At 37.5% G+C, this 20,840-nt stretch overlaps 1 protein-coding gene across 8 annotated transcripts in view; it reads right to left on the bottom strand.

The window, feature by feature from the left end:
• RAD54B (RAD54 homolog B) overlaps window positions 1–20,840 on the bottom strand; it is a 62,457-nt gene that overhangs the window by 12,599 nt on the left and 29,018 nt on the right. For 6 of the 8 annotated variants that reach the window (XM_086882771.1, XM_086882779.1, XM_086882809.1 and 3 more), the window contains 4 exons: window positions 10,675–10,875; window positions 7,387–7,674; window positions 4,801–4,963; window positions 3,886–4,111 (listed from right to left, as the gene is read on the bottom strand). In XM_086882771.1, the coding sequence (XP_086738897.1) occupies window positions 3,886–4,111; window positions 4,801–4,963; window positions 7,387–7,674; window positions 10,675–10,875 (878 nt within the window). Of the gene's footprint in view, window positions 1–3,885; window positions 4,112–4,800; window positions 4,964–7,386; window positions 7,675–10,674; window positions 10,876–17,259; window positions 18,048–20,840 lie in introns of those variants that run through there. The other 2 variants (XM_086882803.1, XM_086882787.1) reach the window with 2 other exon arrangements.

Here is a 20,840-nt window from a genome sequence, read left to right as displayed (position 1 = left end):
CGAAAAGTGCATGAAACAGCTCTTCAGGTATGTAAAGCCCAAGGAAAATATTGGCCCACCAATAAAAAGGAGAGATGAATTAGTCACACCACCTTCTTCACCTCTGTCTTCACCAGCACTGCAGGTCCCCCACCCCAGGAACAAAAATCCAGGCTAATGCAAGTAAAGACCACCAGTGTAAGTGAAGGAAGAGTGGGGGTCAGCTATTACAGGAGCTTGACCCCTAGGCATTAATGGGCCCTGGCATTGCCAGGGGTATTGCGAAAGCTGACTGACATCATTACAAGGCCACTCTGCACAACTTTTGGAGAAGTCAAAGGAAAGCAGGGGAAGTCCCAGATGACTGGAAGGATATCATCATCCCCATCTACAAGTAGGGTTTAAAGGAGGAACTTTTAAGTTATGGGACGAATCTTCATGGGAGCTATCACACGTCAGATGAAGCCTGGAAAAGCCAACACAAACTCACCAAGGACAAATTGAGCTTGACAAACCTGGTCACTTTCTGTGACGAAGTAAGCTCAAGCCATTTTCCTTCAAAAGACACCAAGAATTTTCATTTCTATCGAAGGAAATGCACACACTAAATATTCACTGTAATGGGACAGACAGTCTCCTCCAAAAAGGTTTCCTAGAAACAGCTGCATTTCTGTGCAGACTTGTAAATGTACTAGGATTGTTTACCTGTCTTGCAATTATGCATAAAACTGGAAAAATCTACTGGGGGCATGTCCCTTACCTTTCTACTTGGCTCCAGATGGTAATTTCCTGAAGGCTTCTTCCTATGTCCTAACAGTGTCTACTAACTAAGCAGGCTATGGGTGCAGCTGACAAGCTGAAGAACCTCTTTAATTGTGAAAGCAAATCAGTCTAGAGTCTTAGAAGGTATTTTTATTTCCAAACAAGATCAGTTACCAAACACAGACGACTAAGTCTGGAGCCAGATGGTGTAATACATTGTAAAAGCAGCACCACTTAATTATCACAACCTTTAGAGCCTCCTAACAGGTGATTCAGATGAATCTATGGGATGAATCCAGCACATTAATCTCACAAAGATGCAGCAGCTCAGTCCCCCACATGCTGCTCACGATGAGGCCCAGAACATCGGAGGAAGCAAGGAGTAGTAAGGACCAGGTAACAAGGATATGCACCCATTTCTTCAGGTGTTTGGGACTGGACTTGAGCTTTCCTGTTGTTTCCAGGACTGTAGTTAACTACCCGTTTTCTTGTTGTATTTTTACTGCCATTTTAAAAACAGGAGCAGAAAATTTCCCAACACAGGAACAGAGACACAGAGGAGCCCTGTAGGAAAGACCCAGTGTTGTCCCAGCCCAGCATACAGGCTCCACATTGTCTTGAAGACAGAGGCAATGCCTCTCTGAACTTCTCCTGACCTGGTCAAGCACCAGAAGATGCCCAGGGTTCAGAAACCATTTTCTTTTCCTACACTTTCAGGCTGTGAGCTGAGATGGGGAAAGTGCTGAGGCACTGGGGAACAGCCACCAACATCCCTCCCTTGGAAAAATATCAGGTGTGCAGGAGAGTTTGAATTCCTTAAAAAAAAAAAAAAAGCAGGAGAGTCCCTTACTAGCCTCCTGCAGTCAAATATAATGTATTTCCTATTGTATGTAACAGCAGTGGATGATGGATGAAAAATTAAAATAAATTTACAAGCTAATTTCAAGTAATTAATTCCTACTCTTAACTGGCTGCAAGATATGTCTATATTACAGCCTCCATTTCAACAATTACCCAAAGTAACTTGACAGGTTTAAGTCAGTTGCCTGGAGCCACATATGGAGCAATTGTCAATCAGTATTAGAGGTCCATAATGTCCCAGACTTCCTATTTGAACAGAGCTTTCTTTGCACTAGTTCAAATCCAATGTAGCTGTAAAATGTAAATTCAAAAATGCTTAATAATAAAGCAATGTAGGCCTGTAATTAATTATTTTTCCAGATATTTTGACTTAAAAACCAAATCAAAACAACTCCTGTAAGAAGTGATACTCTGCAGACAGATAAAAGAATTATTCTCTCAAACACATTGCAAATGCTTATAATTGGAATTACCAAGACCTAAAAGCAAACTTTGTGAGGATGCCTTTATTTTAAAAGCAATGTTCTCTACATGGCATTTGCATTTTAACATAATTAAACTGTAATCACATTTTAAAAGCAGATAATATCCTGGTGTTTTAAGAAGTCTATTACTGAAGGGTTAGGATCAGTTTGTGGTGTTTCAGTGTGAAAGTGAGGAAAACATTTTAAAAAGTCTACCAGTTCTCTGAATGCATTCCTTATAGACAAGAACACAAAAAATGCTTGAGACAAGCTCTTCCTTTTAAGTTATACTGCAGAAATAACTGTATGGTAATTGCTGTTTTTCCAAAGAAGATAGACAGTAAATTATTTTGAAATACCTCATTATATCCCAGGCAAGTCATATTGTGCCTTCCTTTTGCATGACAGTGTATTCTGTGGTATTTGGGAACACAGTCATTAAAGTGCTGCTGAGTGTCCCCAATCAAATAGGTCCAATAAAATGAGTAAGAGTTTTAAAGTTATTTGGATTTAAAGAAAATTAAAGCTACTGTCATTCTGGGGCATAATAGTTGTAATCAAATTCAAGCTTTCTCCTCCCAATATTATTTTAAAAAAATGTTTAATTATCTCTAACTAGCCTTTTAGGTTAAAATGTTGCCATATTCTATTTTGCCTTGTATCCATTTCTTTTAGGAAATTTCATATCTCCCATCCTGACTTGTATTATATTACTGTTCCTGACAAGTCAGTTTGATTCATTTCCACAACCTGAAACAAGTTAGTAATAAAAGCAAATGATGCAAAATGCACCTATTACACATCCAGTGTCTTCAGTGGAAGGTCAGCAGTTTCAAGAGTTCGGCAATAATGAGTCAAAAGAAATAATTATTGTTACAGAATTTTGTACAGCCTACCAAGAAGTAAACTTTCATTGAAAACTTCTGTTTCATCAGAAATGCTCATTCTTCCAATAAGAATAATGCAAGAAACTAAAGGCAAATCTGGTTGATACAAGAATTGGATAAACTTTAGAATGAAGGTTATTTCTTTCATCAGTCTACCTGTACAGAAGTATTAGATTAAAAAATAATTTTAGAATATAAGTATCCTTATCTTTGTTGCAAGCACCAATGGAGGTACTACAAGCTCTCCACTTCCCTGGAACTTGTGAATGCTGAAATCAGCAAGAACAGCTTCACTCTAGGAGGGGACTGGGATCAGCATCATCCTGCTTCTTAATAAGATTTGTACTTGTCTGCACTCTACTAGAGACGAGAGACAGTCTCATTACCTAACACTGAGACTCTAGGCTTGGTAACTCATGAGACTTTAAATCATCCCAACAGAAACTCTTGAAAGTGACAGTAAAGGGAATAACCTTCTGAAGTACCCCAAAATAGGCAGCCAAAACAAATCACAAATTTTCAGTACACAACAAAAAGCAACTACCACAGAAACAGAGTACAAGGCAGATGCTTTGGTATGTAAAGCCGGGTAGGTGTGCACTTTGATACCTAACAGAAAACTCCTTAAACTGAAGAGGCACAGGGAGGAGCACACCACCTTTACAACTCCACAGGTGAAACCAGAGGAAAGGTAAGACAGGCATATGCTACACGTGAGCTTGGGTTATGACCTAGTGACTGACAGCAAAATACCCATATGGACAATTATCTGAAGAAGAAATATAGTACTACAAATAAATATTAACAGATAATTACTAGGCTTGGTCTCTAGTTAAAAAAAAAAAAAAAAAAAAAAAAAAAAGGAAAAAGCCCCATAATTCCTATATTTTGAGCCAATAATGACCTAATCCCCTTTTGGAAATATATCTTACCTGATCAACTGTAAAGACTTTGATCCTTTCACTTCCCAACCATTTCTGAAACTCTTTTTTCCAGTTTTTCACCAGACTCCCGGGGGTGACTACCAGTGCTCGCTTTAGGACAGGTTTGCATCCATAGGGCCCTTGACGCAGAAGAGTCCAGACAAGTCCAATGCATTGCAGGGTTTTTCCTAAGCCCATCTCATCAGCAAGAATAGCTCCAAATCTGCCACTAACTCTGCAAGATGTAATGAGGTGCTGGTAACATTTTATAAGACATATCTATAACTATTCGCAGGTGCTTTAAGGATTTGCTTCTGTGCTTGTTTTCTGAAATATAAAGAACCTATTTATACTTATTATGTCTACTGTAGGTTTTTACTCAGTTGTACTAGAAGATCTCAGAATGAAAATTCTCATTTTCTACAGTAACTCATTAGTCCTCTAAAACTAAAGGTTAAATCTGCTTTTAGAACTAGAATTATTATCCAATACCTTAAGGAATCTATTACTTGAGAAAAGACCTTCAAAAACAATGCTGTATTTTTTTTAACAGGTTGAAATAACATCTTTCTTATTCTAAATGCCTGAATTATAACTTACATTAATAATTTGGAATTATATGAAATATAAATCCCAGAAAACAGTGTTCTTCAGCATGGCTTTGATTATATTTGTGTTTGCAAAATTTGGTTTGTAGAAATTACAGGCCTTTTGGTGCACTAGCTTCTCATGACATCTGGCAAAATCATGGCAAGTGTAATGCTACATTTAGGTCAGAAAAAACTGGTGCAGCTTCTTTTGGGAGAAAACTACTAATATTTATTAACTGAACAATTGCTCAAAACTTCCCAAAATGTCACATTTCAAACATGAGCATAAAAATGTTACAGGTATTAAAAGCCAAAAGGACAATTATTACCTTACCTCATTCCCATTACACATTCATATAGAAATATAATTCCTTCTTTCTGATGTGGGCGGAGATTACTTGCAATGTAAGGATCTACAACTACATCCACCACAGGTAAACCAGCTTTATTGAACATCCACTGATGACTTGCATTTGGTCGTGGCATAACTAGAGAATCTTGAAGTTCAAAGCATAATCAAGTATTACATAAAAGCATTACTTTTAGTCTGTTAGCAAAACCTGTTAAAGTCAGGGATCTAATTACTGTTAAAAATACTGTTTATATTGACATTCTCAGACTGAAAATACATTTATAAGTACCTAGATTGCCTTCTATATAAAAACATTATTTTAAAGATGTTTTCCAAATAGTTTGTATTTTTCTCAAAGGTAAAGTTGGTAAACTGAGAAATACGACGGGTTTTTTTCTGATGAGGTGGAACCGCCTACCTAATAAAAGTTGCTTGATGCTTTGAATTCATAGAGTTAAGTTAGAAGTTCCAAAATACTTCTGAATTGAAAGTCTAAGAAAAAAACCATAACAGGGACCCACATAAAATCTAAATACCACATTTCAAGGGGATATTCTTGCAGTAGAGAAGACTTCTCTGCCCAAGAAACAAAGATAAAAGCCACTGAATTACTAAAGAAAAATAAGGAAGAATTGAGTACAAGCTGACAAAGACTGCCAGAGTGCATGAATAAAAGAAGTTGACAAGTTTGAAGACATACAGAGGCAAAGAGAGAATGAAGCATTGAGCAACATCTGAATAACAGTTTTGCTTGCCATAATCTGTTTACAAACATTACACTTTTGCTAGACAATATCCATATTGGGTTGCTTCTGCTGCTGCTACACACCTTCACTGAAAAATTGTATTTTGTCAGAGGACAGAATGAGTAAGCAATTTATGGCTTCTGGTATTTTTATGACACTAGAGTAGATCTATACTGATTCATTCATGGGAATAAGTTGTTTGAAGGCTTATATCAGTCAGGGAGATTTTGTTTCCTACTGACAAAAAGCCAGCTGAGTTCTGATGGACTAAATCAAATTGAAATGTGTATATATTTAAGAGCCAGTGGTGACAAAAATACGACTTTTCTGACAAAAATTGGGATGAAAATGAGAACAAACAAGGCTTGGATAAACACTGGACTAAAAGCTTAGAAATCATATGTGGAAGGCATAGCTTTACATCCTTGTCACTGTGTTCTGTTCTGCCAGCTTTCCATTCTGTAGAAGATGCATTTTAATCAACTATAATCATAGACTTCAACATGAAAACCTCTGACTGTTCCAATATCAAGGTCCTGGTCTTGTAAAGTATCTCAGTAACTGCTGCAAGAGGTTATGCAATCAGGCATTAAATAACATGATTCTCCTGTGTAAGCAAACCTAAAGACTGAGAGAGTCCAGCCTATTGAAGCGTTGAGAGCTCCCAAAATCTGACAGGAGGTATTCAAATTCACCTGAAGTCACAGAAGACAACTAGAATAAAATGTAAGTTCTTAACAAAGTGGTGCAGAAACAGCAAAGAAGTTAATTTATGTGCTGAATATATAGGCTTTTTTTGGTCAGATTTTTGGTTAGAATGCTAATGCAGCATCTTCTTGCAATCTCAGGAAGGAACATTCTTAGATAAAATGTATTCAACTTAAATTAAGACCAGAAGCTGGTGTTAATAAGGATGCTCTACAAAAGGGCCAGTGATATCACTAATTACCACTTGTTTAAGATTTAATTGTTTATTTACATAGCAGCCAGATAACAGCTTCAAAAAGTCTCATAGTACCAAGATATGAGGTAAGAACTCAAATTGAGGTATTATAGTAAGAATGTAGAAAAAAGTTATACTTTTTTAAATAAGCATTGCTCTGCTTAGCAACATATTTTTTATCTTTTATCTTCCAGCTAAAAGATAGAGCTACCAGCAGAATATAGCTCCTAAACGGTTTGTAGACAAAAGAATATTTCTGCTTAGATAATCAACACCACTTCCTGCAGCTATCAAATGTTTATAGGCTCCCTCTTACACAACTGCTTAACCAGCCTGTTCCTACACAATATGTGAACTCTCATGGCCCTTCAGCACACAGAACTTCTAGCACTATAAAACTAAACATTTATTCCAAAATATGTCTGGTTGAGTTTGAGTACAGTAGTAACACTCACTGGCTGTGAAGGATCAGGCATTGACAGAAGCAATTCTCTCAAAGTGGCACAACTTTTCTATTACTGATCCTCCATTGCAACTACTGTGCTGCCACGTTATGGCTGTATTTCACTGACCCCAGTGGAAAGCTGGAACTCATCTAGAACTTCTAGTATGACCAGTAAACTCATTTTCCTTGGCAAAACGCTCAGAAACTAATGTGTTTCCACAGCCACCTGTAACAAAACTATGAAAAACTATGCAGTGCAGAGTATTTCACTAGTTAGAAACACACATGACAAAATCCTAACATGGTTAGACACTAGTACTGTACCTCAGAAATACTTCAGTAATACACTGACCAACATGAAAATTTTGGTTACACATTCAATATTTCTTGAGAGCCAGATGATTTTTAAAGTAACTTAAAAATTTCAATCTTACTTGAAGCATTTGGATCATGGCGAGGTTTGCAGCTTTGAGAATCTCTGAGCATATTCTCTTTAGTACTGGATTGACAGACATTTTTGAATGGTTTACAGAATGGTTTTGTATTAGTCTGAGATAATGCAGTTGCATCTGTGTCATGAGTCCCTATTCCAGCCTGAAAACACCTGCCACTGCTGAAATCATCTGCTGAAATTACACCCATCACTTCAATTTCTTTTCCGCCAACCATCAGTGTTTGACCTTCATCGAGACTGTCTAGCTCTTTAGCTTTATATCCAGTACCTAAAAGAACATAAAAATGAATCAATTAGGACAACACAGCAAGTACTACTTCCTTAACACCAGTACTCACCGGCAGGAAGGAAAAACTGTGAAAAAGTAACTGATTCTGAAGCATTTAACTGCTACACACAACGCCTTTATGTCTTTAACAGAGTGGCAGGCGAGTGCTAATAATCAGAATTAGATAGCAAAGTATATGAGCAAAGACTCAGTCATCCTCATCACCAACCAAATCTACTGAACATTAAACAACTGTTCAAGAGAACTTTTAAAAATTAGCCCCATATGATAAAAACCAGCAGTTTGCCTTAATAACCATCCTACATACTTCTCCCTTTCTTTCATGCCCCAAAAGAAATTTCCTAACTCCTCCTTCTATTGATCTAAACAGTGTATTCTACTTTTAAAATAATTCTAAATTAGTTTTTTTACACTTAAAGATTCAGATGCATCTGAAATCTTCACTTCTACATATGCTCTGGAACTTGCTCTGATTTATTGACAAGATTTATGAGTAAGTTCCATAGTTGTTGGGCTCAGTCAGGTGGGCATTCTCAGTGCAGCTACAACAAATATTACTGGTCTCGTTACAAAATACAGCTACAGCTGCCACTTCCTTTTAAGACAACAGTGTAGGAAAGAGTGGGGGTTCCTTCTTTTAAACAGTATTCTATTGGTTGAAGCTCTCACATAAGAAACAGAGGACATATATAATTTATTTTCTTAATTCAGAGAGGTCAAAGCCACATCTCTGTTTCAGAATTCTTCACCTCAACTGATGAAGTTGTGTAAACTTGGATAAATGGGCTTGGATCCTTAGTCAGGTCAAACAAAAAAAAAAAAAAAAAGGCATGACAGTGTAGACCACCACTTAAATCACTCAGCTGTGAAGAAAGAAGCAAGGCCTCCCAAGGCACATTTTATCCAACAAACACCATATATAAAGACTCCTGGAAGCTATTTGCAAAGCTCAGGTCTGCCTCTTCTAGGAATGTGAAAGATTGGAAGGTGAAGGTCTGCATTTGAATTCCTCTAAGAGGAAAAAATTACTGAGGTGTTTCACAGTCGAAGCAAGTGCTGCAAAACAGTGGCCAAAAGGGAAAGGGAGATACTTTTCTTACTCTCCTCTGAAAGCATTCAGAAAGCACACAGCAAACCTTGTTTGGCTCTTGAAGGAACACTTATTTCAGGAAAGAGCTGAAGAGCCTGAACACAAAAGAATACATGTGTCTTCCTAAATAGGATGCTTAGGAAGAGCATTTATGATCTCCTTTGCTCTGTTTTTTATTTTTTTTTAATCACCTCTACATAGCTGATTCTGGTCAGAAGAGTCTAATTCTAAGACAGGATGGGCTTTAAGGGTAGATGTAAACTGGGAAGGCTCAACTGTTTATGTAGCTGCCAGAAATAACTGTTTCTGTAACATACAGCAATTTACAAGGGAGCGCGTCCTAAATTCTTTGCAATGCATTATTAAGGAATTAGGACATTGCAGGGGAGAACAGAAAGATGTTCTGCTGCCTCAAAAATGAGCTATAGTCTGTGCTGATTCCCTTGTGCCATTCTTGATCCAGCCCTGGTAAGCCTAAGGAAAAAAAGAAAAATTCTTCCTTTGCCTTTTTCTTCCCATTTAAAAATAATAATCCTGAAGGCTCATATGCATTCACTATAAACTTCCCAGTATTATATACAATTTTGGAGGTAAGCACCACTGCGGGACATTTCCTTTCCACTCAGTGAGCTAAATAATTGCAGAAATTCAAAACTCACACTGCTTAAATTGGTCAATTTATTACTTTCTTAGAATCAACAAGAATTGAAAGCAACTCTGAATGGGCAAGTTAGCACTAATGACATTTGTATTGTGCTCTCTGACACCATCAAACATGGTTAAAAAACTTTTACCAGAGAAAATCACAATGTTCATTTTTTCTATTGTGTTTGCTGCTAATTCAAGAAGACAGGACTTGAAAAAACACAAGAACAACAGGGTGGTGGCTGATGCATTCCAGGCATTACTCTCTTTCACTCTGCCTTTTCTAAAAACAAGCAAGTCTGTACATATATTGCTTTGCTATAAATAAATTCAAATTAACTTCTAAGCCACAGACTGATTTGCAAATCAAAACTGCCTGGTCTTAACAAGGCTCACAGTGTCATGATTGTAACAAAAGAGCAGAGAAGCCATCTCTGACCTAAAATAAATCAAATTATGCTGTGCAGAAACATTGTCCAATGTACTGTACTCCCTTACAGAATATCTTTGGTTCCATTAGCAAAGTTAATTCTTGCTTTGCTCTCAGTAAAAAATTACTGCTACAAGTTGACGGCAGCCTATGGTTTGCAAGTCTTATTTTTAACTCTGATATCAACCCAAACTATGTCTTACAGCAGCAGCTGCTGCTAAAACTACAAGACTAAAAATTGCTACACAGTTGACTTTGGCTGGGCTGGAAAATGTTGCTGTTTGCCTGTCTTTCCAACAAAGATAGTATTTTTAGCTTTTTGACTGGCTGAAAAGTAGAGATCCAACATCTGAAATTCCTGATTGCCCCACTGCTGACTGGAATATCTACAAGAAACTTACCTGTATCTTTTTCCCTAATTTTAACTCCTTCACTTTTGCATTATGTGAACAACCAAAATCAACTACTCATCTCTCATTTGGCATTTCTGCTGAATTAGTACAGCCGCTGATTTCCAGATCCTCTCTTTGGATTAGCATTTGGTGTTTCTGTGAATTATGTTATTCAGCCTGCTCCAGCCTCCCCCATGCATCTGCCTTATATATAATAAATATAAAGCTTTCTTGCAGTCTTCCCCCCACTCTGAGAAAAAAGACAAACCAAAAGCAAACCCAAAATCTCTACTGTTTTTTCATCCTGTGGTCACCATTGGTATCAAGAACTAAAATATCTAAAGAGCTGGGTCTCTGTTAATTCAAAGCACAGTGATTTTCTGCCAGGTGTTCCCTTGAGCAAATATGCAAATCTACAGTACCTCTGCCAATGTCTTTGCCTTCCATATCTTTCAATATTACTGACTTTCCTTTTGTAATAAGAATAGCATCGCCTTCCCACTTCTTGTGCTTTTTCTTTGATGCCTTACACCACACGACACTGAAATATTTCACAAGGCAGTCAGGTGCTTCCTGAACTGCTTCTTCCTTTGCAGTCCTTGATGTTGGCAAACACAGTGCATCTAAAAGGGAAATAAAATAACAAAGAATATCTCAGGTTCTCCTGATAAAGTGTATAGTCTTTTGCATTTAAAAAAAAAATCAAGGACTATCTATACATTTTGTCTTATATAAACGAAGTGGTATATTTCCTGTCCTTAAGGTAAGTTTGGATTGAGACAGAACATCACATAAGGACTCATCCTGAAACACCAAAACAAACCAACATTACATTGTTTCAGAAAGTACGTACTTCCAGGGAAATACGATTACTTGTTGCATAATTAAGTGACCTCCTAATTTGACATATATACAACACCATAAGAATGGGAAAAGAATAAAAGGAAAGGCTGAAAAAAAAAAAAAAAGAAAAAGGGAAATGACCACAGAAGCAAATGAAAACAGGGTTCTTGTGAGATGGTGCTGGGTAATGTTCTGAAAGCAAGGACAGGAACATAGAACCCAGAAAAAGGAACAAAGGAGTCCAGGAACCAGATCCAGAGCTGAAACCATGTGTACTAAGTCGCAGAATAACCATAACTGCAATAATACCAAATATAATTTCAACTCCTTTCCTTATACCCTTCAAAAATAAGTCATTGTGAAAATCTTTAAATTGAGTATGCACCAATTTAAACACTGTTACCGGGCTTAGATTGATCTAGATTAGTCAGCAGTTCAAAGTGTCATGGATGTAAACATTAATAGGCAATGTTTAGGTTAATAAGGTTAAGAAATGATAATAGAATGGACAGCAGTTGATTATAACATCGATTAAGAACAAACACATGCTTCCAAGAGTTAGCAATCTGAGACAAGTAATGGTAGAGAAGTCACCAGCATTACCTAAAGAATATCTGTAGCATTCCTTTTCAGTACATGCACAGCTTCAAAAGGAAAATCAGACTAATTTTCATTAAAATACCCTTGCATGCTGGTTAAAAGCTTAAATCGGTTTGCTCCATTGATTCCATCTGGGATTCAACACTATACAAATCTGTTACAGAAAAGCACTTATGGCACAGACTAACCTTTCCAAAATTTGCAAGTGTGCTGGTATTTAAAGGAGAAGCAGCAAGAAGAAATTCTTGCTCACAGTAATAGTCCAACACAGGAGCAGCTTTACCGCTTCTACATCAAGTCTACATATTCTTAAAACTGCAAAATACTTCTAAGTTACATGCCTAGAATGAGTGCAATTTTTCAGACTAGTGTTTACAAGAAAGGTATTATCTAAATGAAAAATGCTGTATTTATTAAGTTGAATTTTCTTTCCAAAACACCCCAGAAGTTGTATTGTCTGTGTAGACTATGCTAATGCAGTGCCTAAAGCAGACAGGATTTTCCAGACGTAGATGTTTCTTCAGTGCATTAGTCAACATCTGTAGTTTCATGCAGCAGATGTGTCCCCATCTCCAAGGAATCACAGAGCAGCTACTGAACACTGGCATTTCACAGAAGGATAAGAATATGGAACAGAGTAACCCTTTTTGAAATGTAGGGAATTCTTTATAGATGAATCTTGGTAAATTAACAAGACAGTAACAAAAAAGTCCTTGCAGCTCTGTAAAAAGAGTTAAAAGGCTCTATTGAATCTTCAGCAATCACAAGTGATAAGACTTAGAGTCTAAGTGAAAGAGAGAGGGGGGAAGAGAGAAAACCTGTACCTTACAAAAGATTAATTTTATTCTATATTGAGCTTCTAATTGCAAATTGAATCAACAGATAAATACAAGTTGTTTTTCTTTTTGTTTTTCAAACAGATTCTCTTAGTTTAATCAACAACTATTTTCCTAATACTAAGATTTTAAATTATTACTGCAAGAAATGGAGATTTCACTGTAGAATTTTCTTCTCTCTTGAAGGATGGCCATCCATAAACAAATGACCACTTCTTTGTCTCCTTCACTGACCTCCCACATAAGTTTGGTGACCCCTGAGATCTGTTTTATGGTCATTGCTCTTTTACTCAAGGCATCCTGAGGTATTATCTGAATCATCAGTAGCTTAACTTTCGAGTCACTAACAAGTGTTCAAACTTTTTTTATCACTGCTTTATTCAAAATTATTAGAAAGTCAATAGTTTAGAAACAAAGCTGGAAATTTATAACCTTTTGTAATAGTGACTTTTGCTGAAAAATATTTCCAAAGCGACCTGTCCCCAGAAGAAGCAAACTGGGCTCCAATATTCCATGCAATACTACCATGTTCCTATGGGGAAAATGAAAAATTGTAGCCTCTGCAGAGGCTATATGTTCAGATTTCTTCCCTCAATTTGTCTTCTGAATTACCATAACTTCTGTTTACAGAAATATTCAATAACAATTTGTTTCTATGCTACATAAATTATCTTCCTTTTACCAATAACTACAGTATATTTTCAGATAAAAGTGTAAGGTTTTTTTTTTAATTCAATATTTTTATGTAAAAGTAATTACATCCTCTCAAAATTATCTCCCATATCATTTCCTTGCATAGAAAACCTAAACCTATTCACCAACAATGCTGATTAGGTACTTGCATTCAACCTTCTTTTTATCTTATCAGTTTTGTTTGTATTCAGCTTCACACCTATTTAAAGTTATTATTTCAGATTATTCCAGCGCAATAGCAAAATATTAAGATTCAATAAATACAGCGTCATGAGCTTTTCAGGAATGGAAACAAGAATGGTACATTATGCACAGGAACAAAGTTCAGTGTTTGATATAGGGGTACAGTGAGCAGTGGGTTCAACAGAAACCCCCTGCTGCTCAGAGACCACAGACAGTATCTGAAATAGAGCTGGATTTGCCTCGACCCTGGAAGACAAACTGCAGCTGTACCTTTTGAGCTCTGCTGTTAATCAGTTCTGAGTGAAAATAATAAGTAACCGCAATCATGCATGCACCATGGTATGAGAAACATCAGAAAATCACACCCACTCATTTCTCTCCGAGTCAAAAGCCCAGCCTGGCAGTGAGGCTTGCTTGACCATGAAGAAACAGTAGCAAGGGGCATGGCTCTCCCCCAAAGGAAGGGCTTGGGAACTTGAAAGACATGGCTAACAAGGCCCTGAAAAGCTTCCACAAATAAAGCTTTCTCTCTGAGGTTGAGAAAACAAGAGCTTAGGTTTCAAGATATAAACCTCATAGCCTCGCTGATATGAGGAAAAGTTTCAGCAGCCTCAGGAAGGTGATGATTTACAGAAATCAGGACGGGATCCAGGAGAGGGGACGGGGAACATTCCAATGGCAAACTAGTTTAACCAGTTTCTGATGAGCAGGATTTAGAGAAAATGCATCGATTACGTGTGTTAGGTTACTCCCAATGCAGCAAGAAAGTAGCTGCATTATGAAAACTACCCAAGGTAACTCAAGCGTTCATTTCCAGGGCACTGTGGGCTGCAGCAAGGTAAGTACATGCGCCTTGCCAAGAGGAGCTGGGCACTGGCACCTTGGCCTGGGTGTGGTTTAATGGATGGCTTAACCCCATCCAACTGCAGGCTGCTGCCAAAGCCCACGAGCTCACCTCTCCTCCCTCTCCCGCTCTGCTTCTCATCCACCAGCTGCAAGAAAGCCAGCTCAATGAATCCCAGCACAGCCAATATAGGGAAGGGGTATGTACACTTTGGACCAAGGAGACTGGGAGGCTGCCCATTTTCTTCTAGAAGCTACTGTTAGGTTGGGGTGATTTTTAAACCGTGGATCCTGTGTTACCCATCACCTCCACACCTGAACTTCCACGACGTAAGCATGTATAAAATGACTGGCAAGTTTTCCCTCAACCGCTCTGGATCTTCCCAATAAAAAGTACTGTCACAATGCAAAAATTGCATCTTAGAGAGGACAACGTTGATTCAAGTTCACTCTATAGCACTAAGGAATAATTAAGAAATAGAGGGAAGGAAATAAAAAAATCTGAAGTTCAGTAAAAGGAGACTGGGACTTTGAATGAATCACAGTCCAAACTCAATGCCAGTGCTCTGCTGCAGCCTCTGCAGTGACTCTGCTCAGGTGCCATCAGTCCGCTCCATGGAGCAAGCATCATCTCTTTCTTCTGAGCAGAGGAAGTAATTGAAAAGTTCCTTAATTGAATTAATTCATAACATTTTGAGAACAGACGTTTACATAGCAGTTAAATGTCTAGATGCCTATGAAAGATCTATATGTCACACACTCCTAAGATATCCCAGGAATATTTAAAGAAATATGAGTCAGATAGCATTATCTTTCACTTGCAAAGCTATTTCAGTCTCATCATAAACTTAATACTATGCTAACATGTAAATGTATATCAGTGGGCCTCCAAGATGGAAAAATATGTAATAATTCTTCCCATAGGACTTCTGTGAGACTTCAGGAAGAGTGCAAACAGTAAAAGTCAAGGCTTGCCCTAAACCTACAGGAATCAATGACAGTTGGGATTACATTTCAGAGTAATTTCATTACAACCCAGTGCTTTGTACCTCTCCAAGACAAAATGTATTTGTAATTAATTTTGCATGTATGAGCATAGATAACAAAATCACATACAGACTGATATTTCAAGGAGGAATATCTTCCTTGGAAAACAAATCATTGTTCTAAATCCAAAATTATTTTTAAACAAAAATGCAAATGATAAATTTTTAAAATATTTTTAATATTTTTAAACTTCTGTTTCAAAGACACTTAATAATCTGAAATGCCAATCAAACTGGCCTCTAAATTCCTAAGCATGCAATACCATGGGGATTTCCTTTAGTACATTTTATTTTACAAAGCTAGTAACTTTGCCAGGCCTTCATGAGCCCATAGTACATCTTCCATGCTAGCAGTCTCAGTTTAAGCACACATATTCACACACATGCACAATGTCCATAAAAACTGGCACTGAAAGAAAAATCACTATTTATAAGAAAAAAAATCACAGATGAATCCACTCTTAGCTACAATGAACTCTTTTTTTTTTTTCTAAGGTAAAACTTTTTCCATTCCTGAAAGCTAAACTCTCTTAGAAAGAAATGCAGTTTTCACAGTATCTACAGCTTAATTTCTTGAGGATTACACACTGGACATGCTCCAACTAAGGCTGAGAATAGGTTTCTCTGTAGTAGTCACAGCTTTCACTGCTCAGACCAAAGTTGAGTTCCTTCCACAGTTCCAGCAGGGAATTTTTCTACAGTCCTCTCCTTCAGACCATCTTTCCTTCTCCTGGCCCCAAACAAGTAAGGATGGCAAAAGGGACAAGGAAAAGCAGTTTTGGAGATGAAGCCTGACAAGAAAGACAATTGCTGGAAAGAAAGTTTGATGCTGAACCAGTGGAAAATTTGCAACTGGGTAAAAGACTGGAAGTCTGAGCTGGAAGCAAAGCATGCAGGAAAAGGCTAGAAACCAGACAGGGACTAAAAGAGTAAGAAGGCAACAGGATATGTTAGGAGGATGGTTGGGGAGAACCACTCAGGCAGACTGGGATTGGGGTCCAGTATGAGAGTCAAGGACCAGATAGAGTTGGAATTTTCTGAGTAGGAGGTGGTGCAAAAATAACCTTACCGCCTCTCATCTCTGACCCTCAAAATGCAAGATTCACTATGGAAATGTACAGCTGGAAAACACTGAGGGAAATCACAGGACAACTTGGGAGGAAAAAATGATAACAGGAGCTGATTAGGCCAATGACAGGGAAAATAGAAGTGGAAAATGATAACCAAAGAAACCAACTAAAGACAACATGGTACTGCCACATAAAAAATGGCAAGCAGTTGAGCATAGAAGAGCGCTGACCGCACAAAGGCATGAAGGGCATTCACATAAACAACGTTCTGGTAAAAAAGGCCCATTTCCCCCATCCATCAACTTTTTCCCTAATTCAATATTTAAGACTACCACAGTGGTCTTAAAGGTAGTAAGCTTAAAAATACTGTAACTATTACACTGTTCTATAAAATTTTACAGACTCGGGTTTGGTAGCTGCTCCACAGATGAACAGGGCTGCAATGGAAGATTTAGGTGCAACATAAGAGATGGAGCTAATTAAGCTGAGCCAGATTCATTTCACAGATCATTCCCTGCAAGACAAACCCAAATCAATTCTGAGTTTAGGACCAGCAGAAGACCCAGAACTTTCCTTTAAGTCCCCTCAGTACCTTTTGCTCTTCAACCCGAAAAATTTTCAGTCTTTCAATTTCTTTGCTGTAGCAAACACATGCAAAACCAACTGGGCAAAACACTGCAAGCCTTGATATTAATAGTGTACACTGAATTCAGTGATGTCTTAATGCAAGTAGTTTGCTTTATTACTTTAAAGAGGAAAGATAAGGTTTTCAACCCTCACTGTCTTACATAGATTAAAATATCAAATTATATGGAATAATCTGTTTAGAAATGTTAATTTGCTGCAAAACCCAAAAGATTAACAACTTTGTGGTACAAAACCATGCTACTCACCTGCTCACCACCCCTATGACCCATCTTCCATCAAGTGAATAATTCTAAGGTTGTGAAGTCAAGCAAAGTTTGAAGATGTCAAAAATAAGGTGTTCCAATGACCTGATCTGCCCCATTGTGCATATACATTCATGATGAAGTCTTTAGGGAAAACAAGCTGCACTACACTGCCACGGGACCGCTTGCTCATTCAGTGCAGAGAAGTGAATGCTGGAAAGGCAGGAAAAGTGGCATGAAAAAAGCTCCTGTTGCCTCTGCCATCTCTGCACTGCTTTATTGCAAACTGCAAAAGGTGTGGGATGGACGAGCCTACAAGGACAGATAGTCCAATCTTGTGGTTAGATAAGATGAATAATGCCTTAAAGAACTGGACTTTACTTGCATGTCTTCCGGAGTTTCTCTGTGATGTAAAGAAAGTCATTTAACCCCAACTTTCAGCAATAAACATTTGTCTAAGCACCTGACTTGTGATTCAGTCTCATTTGTACTAAGAGTGAACACTCATGGGTGTAACTGGAAGTTGTGGTTGGGAAAGATTAACTGCACAGTATCCTAAAGCACTGAGACAATGCTTTCATGATTCAGTCTGCACCTTCCATAAAAATAGGGCTTTTTTGTGCTGTTCTCCCTGCCTCAACTTGTGCTTTATCTCCTAGAAAGTGGAGATTACACCAACTTTTTGTCTCACAAAGATGTTGTGAAACGTAATTACATCTTGTAGGCACTCAGATACTATCACAATGAGCACCAGAGGAAAAAAAATTAGCTAATTAAATCAAAATAGTTTGAAAAATGTGCTGAGAACAAGGCGTAGCTCTATAACTGAACAAAGAGGTGGAAAGAAAATACTGACTAGTGACTCACTGAGTTGACAAAGTCCATTCTGTGAACTGGCAAGAAAGCCTACAGAAATACAATCCTTAATAATGTACTTAATGACTATACCCAACAGAATATGAAACTTTGTTCAGGTTGTGCTGTTTGTGAGTTTTTGAACACTTGAGTATGTAACCTTTATTATCAAATAGGAACCTTCTATATTCAGTAACAGAGCTGGTATATGTATTTAATTCAAACATGTAAGAACAATCCTCTCATCACCATTTAATGAAACATCTGTAGAGGAAGGAGGATGGAGAGCACATACTTTCAAAATTACAGCTCCAGAAAACTATTCTTCCTAAACCTCTCAGCTGTCTAAAATTCCAACTGACTCCAGCTTTCACTGTAAAAATTTAATGAACTAAGCTGAAAGCTTCTGTCAGGTCCACAGAAATAGATGTGCAAGTTCTATTATCAAAGGAAAAAGCAGCATCATTGAGAATTCTAAAAGGCTGCAGGCATCATTCGGTGCAGTGAGCCAGATCAGCTCGGTAAAACATTGGAACCAGTCAAATGCCATCCAAATTGACTGTTTACTATACTTCTTAATGTTGCCATCCACACTGAAAGTTGTTTTGATTAATTTGTCAAGTAAAGGGGTTTTTACTTCGAAAAATAAATGCAAAAGTGATGCCTGAAAGCAAAATTTATTCTTTGGTTCTGTAAATATTAAATGTTATTGCAATAAATTATAATGTAAATGTGATATGAAAATATTCAAAATGTTTAAATTATAAGAAAACCCACATTATTAAAAAATAGTTAATAGACTGTTACACAATCACAGGCTAATTGTAGCCTTCTCAAACATCAGTCATTTTTGGAAGCAGTTTGCAGAGATATAAGTGCTCATCCTTTTGTGTTTAAATGTAAATGGAAGGTACTTAGCTAAACCCATATGTGGTACTTTGAAAATATGCAGTTTGACATTCTCTTAAGCATTTCTTATTACTTCTGTCATTTTTTTAAGCAAAATAAAACTATTTCTGTATTGTTCAAAATCTCTGTTTCTAAAATGCGAAGACTTAGATCTGTAAAAAAAGCAAGCAGGCAGAAAGGGATTTATTAAGATTACATATCCTTCATATTAACATCTGTTTTAGCACATACTGGAAGTAAAAACACTTTTAATGTCCTGTTTGTGTTTGTTAATGGCCATCTTTGATTTCCCTGGATTATAGTAAAGAGTCCTTAAAATACAAGTAATCAATAAAACTTATGCCCACTGTCACAAGCAAGAAACACAACATATTCCTGTCCTAAATTATTTAAACAGGACTGCTTAAAATTTATGACATTACCCTGGGAAGAGGCACACAAAGGATGAGTCATATTTTTTAGAATTTTCATGTGTTATGCAGCAATGATTACTTGCAGAGTGGCTGACGAAATATTTGGAAAGGGAAAAAGTAATCTTTCCAAATCAAGTTACATAACTTTGATTTACATAAATGTAATCCATTCAGTAGTCCAAGCAGAAAAGTAATATTTATTGCCCAAACACAAAAACCTAAGCTTTAGTTGTAATTCTTACTAGGAAAGCAAAACAGAACAGGGAAAATGAAGGAGAGAAGAAAAGAAATTCATCGTTTTGAGGTACAAGGTGTTTACTGTGCTGCCTTTGCTGGGTCTGGACGTAAGAAAACTGAATACAACTTAAATTGCATAGAAATTCCAATGCAAATTAATAAGATGATTCCATGTAGGATGCCTTTAACAGAGCCTACTTTATGTCAACCCTGCCTATTTTTGGTCCTGAGCTGACCACTTATATAAGGAAACGCTAGAAGACATGGAGATGTGGCAGCTTTCCATCAGCAGACCGGCTCTACTTGCTATTCCCAAAGGACTGCTTTGACCCTTGGTGTCTCTGGAAAGCCTCTGCAGCACATGCAGCTCTTCTTATCAACTGCCCCTACGTGTATCTCATGTTGGGCCTGCGAACATATGTGCATGGGCACACTCATGAGAGAAGGATGAGATTTAGAAAAAGATTAAATTTATCTCTATTTCCTCTGAAAACAAGCTTTAGAAATGCCCACTAGATCTTCAGAGCTAAAGCAGCTGAAACTCTCCAAGTATATTTAAGTTCTACACTGCTGAAAAACATCTTTAGTGCCATCTCAGAAGTTTACTTAGGAACTGTGTATTTTCAAAACTGAAGTACAGCAAATTAGCATGTACAGTTCCATAACAAAAAATATTCTGAAAGGAATTTATTTTATCTAGCAGAAATAATTATAAAAAACAGCGAAGGCTAAATTCCCTAAACGAACTTAGTCCAGTCCTTTTCTGCACACACACTATGCAGCACTCTGAATCACAGAGCTGCAACCTGTATTTTCCAGGCTAGTGCTGGTATTTTGCAAAAGAGCTGGGCCATTACCTATCCAACTGGACAGTTCAACAGCCCTGAAATCCTTACTGTCCTGAAAGATGGCACATGGGCTTAAGATTCTTGTCATCTGCCACCCTCTGGATCTAAACAAAGTGGCTTCCTCACTGAGGCTGTTTGTGCCATTACTGGCAAAACTGGAGACACATTTTCTTCCTTTCATTCAAGGTGTTCACAGCTGAGAACTTCCGGATCCACTCTCAAGAGTGCAATGTGCTCAGGCTGGATAGGCTTCCCTAAGAATCAGTTGTTATGGACTATATCCAAAGTGTAACAAACTTGTTCTGAAAATGACCACCTTCTG

The sequence above is a fragment of the Cyanistes caeruleus genome, chromosome 1, assembly GCF_971803275.1.
Source record: "Cyanistes caeruleus chromosome 1, bCyaCae1.hap1.1, whole genome shotgun sequence".
In the NCBI taxonomy this organism is placed as follows: Eukaryota; Metazoa; Chordata; class Aves; order Passeriformes; family Paridae; genus Cyanistes; species Cyanistes caeruleus.
This window is presented reverse-complemented; position numbering and strand designations above follow the sequence as displayed.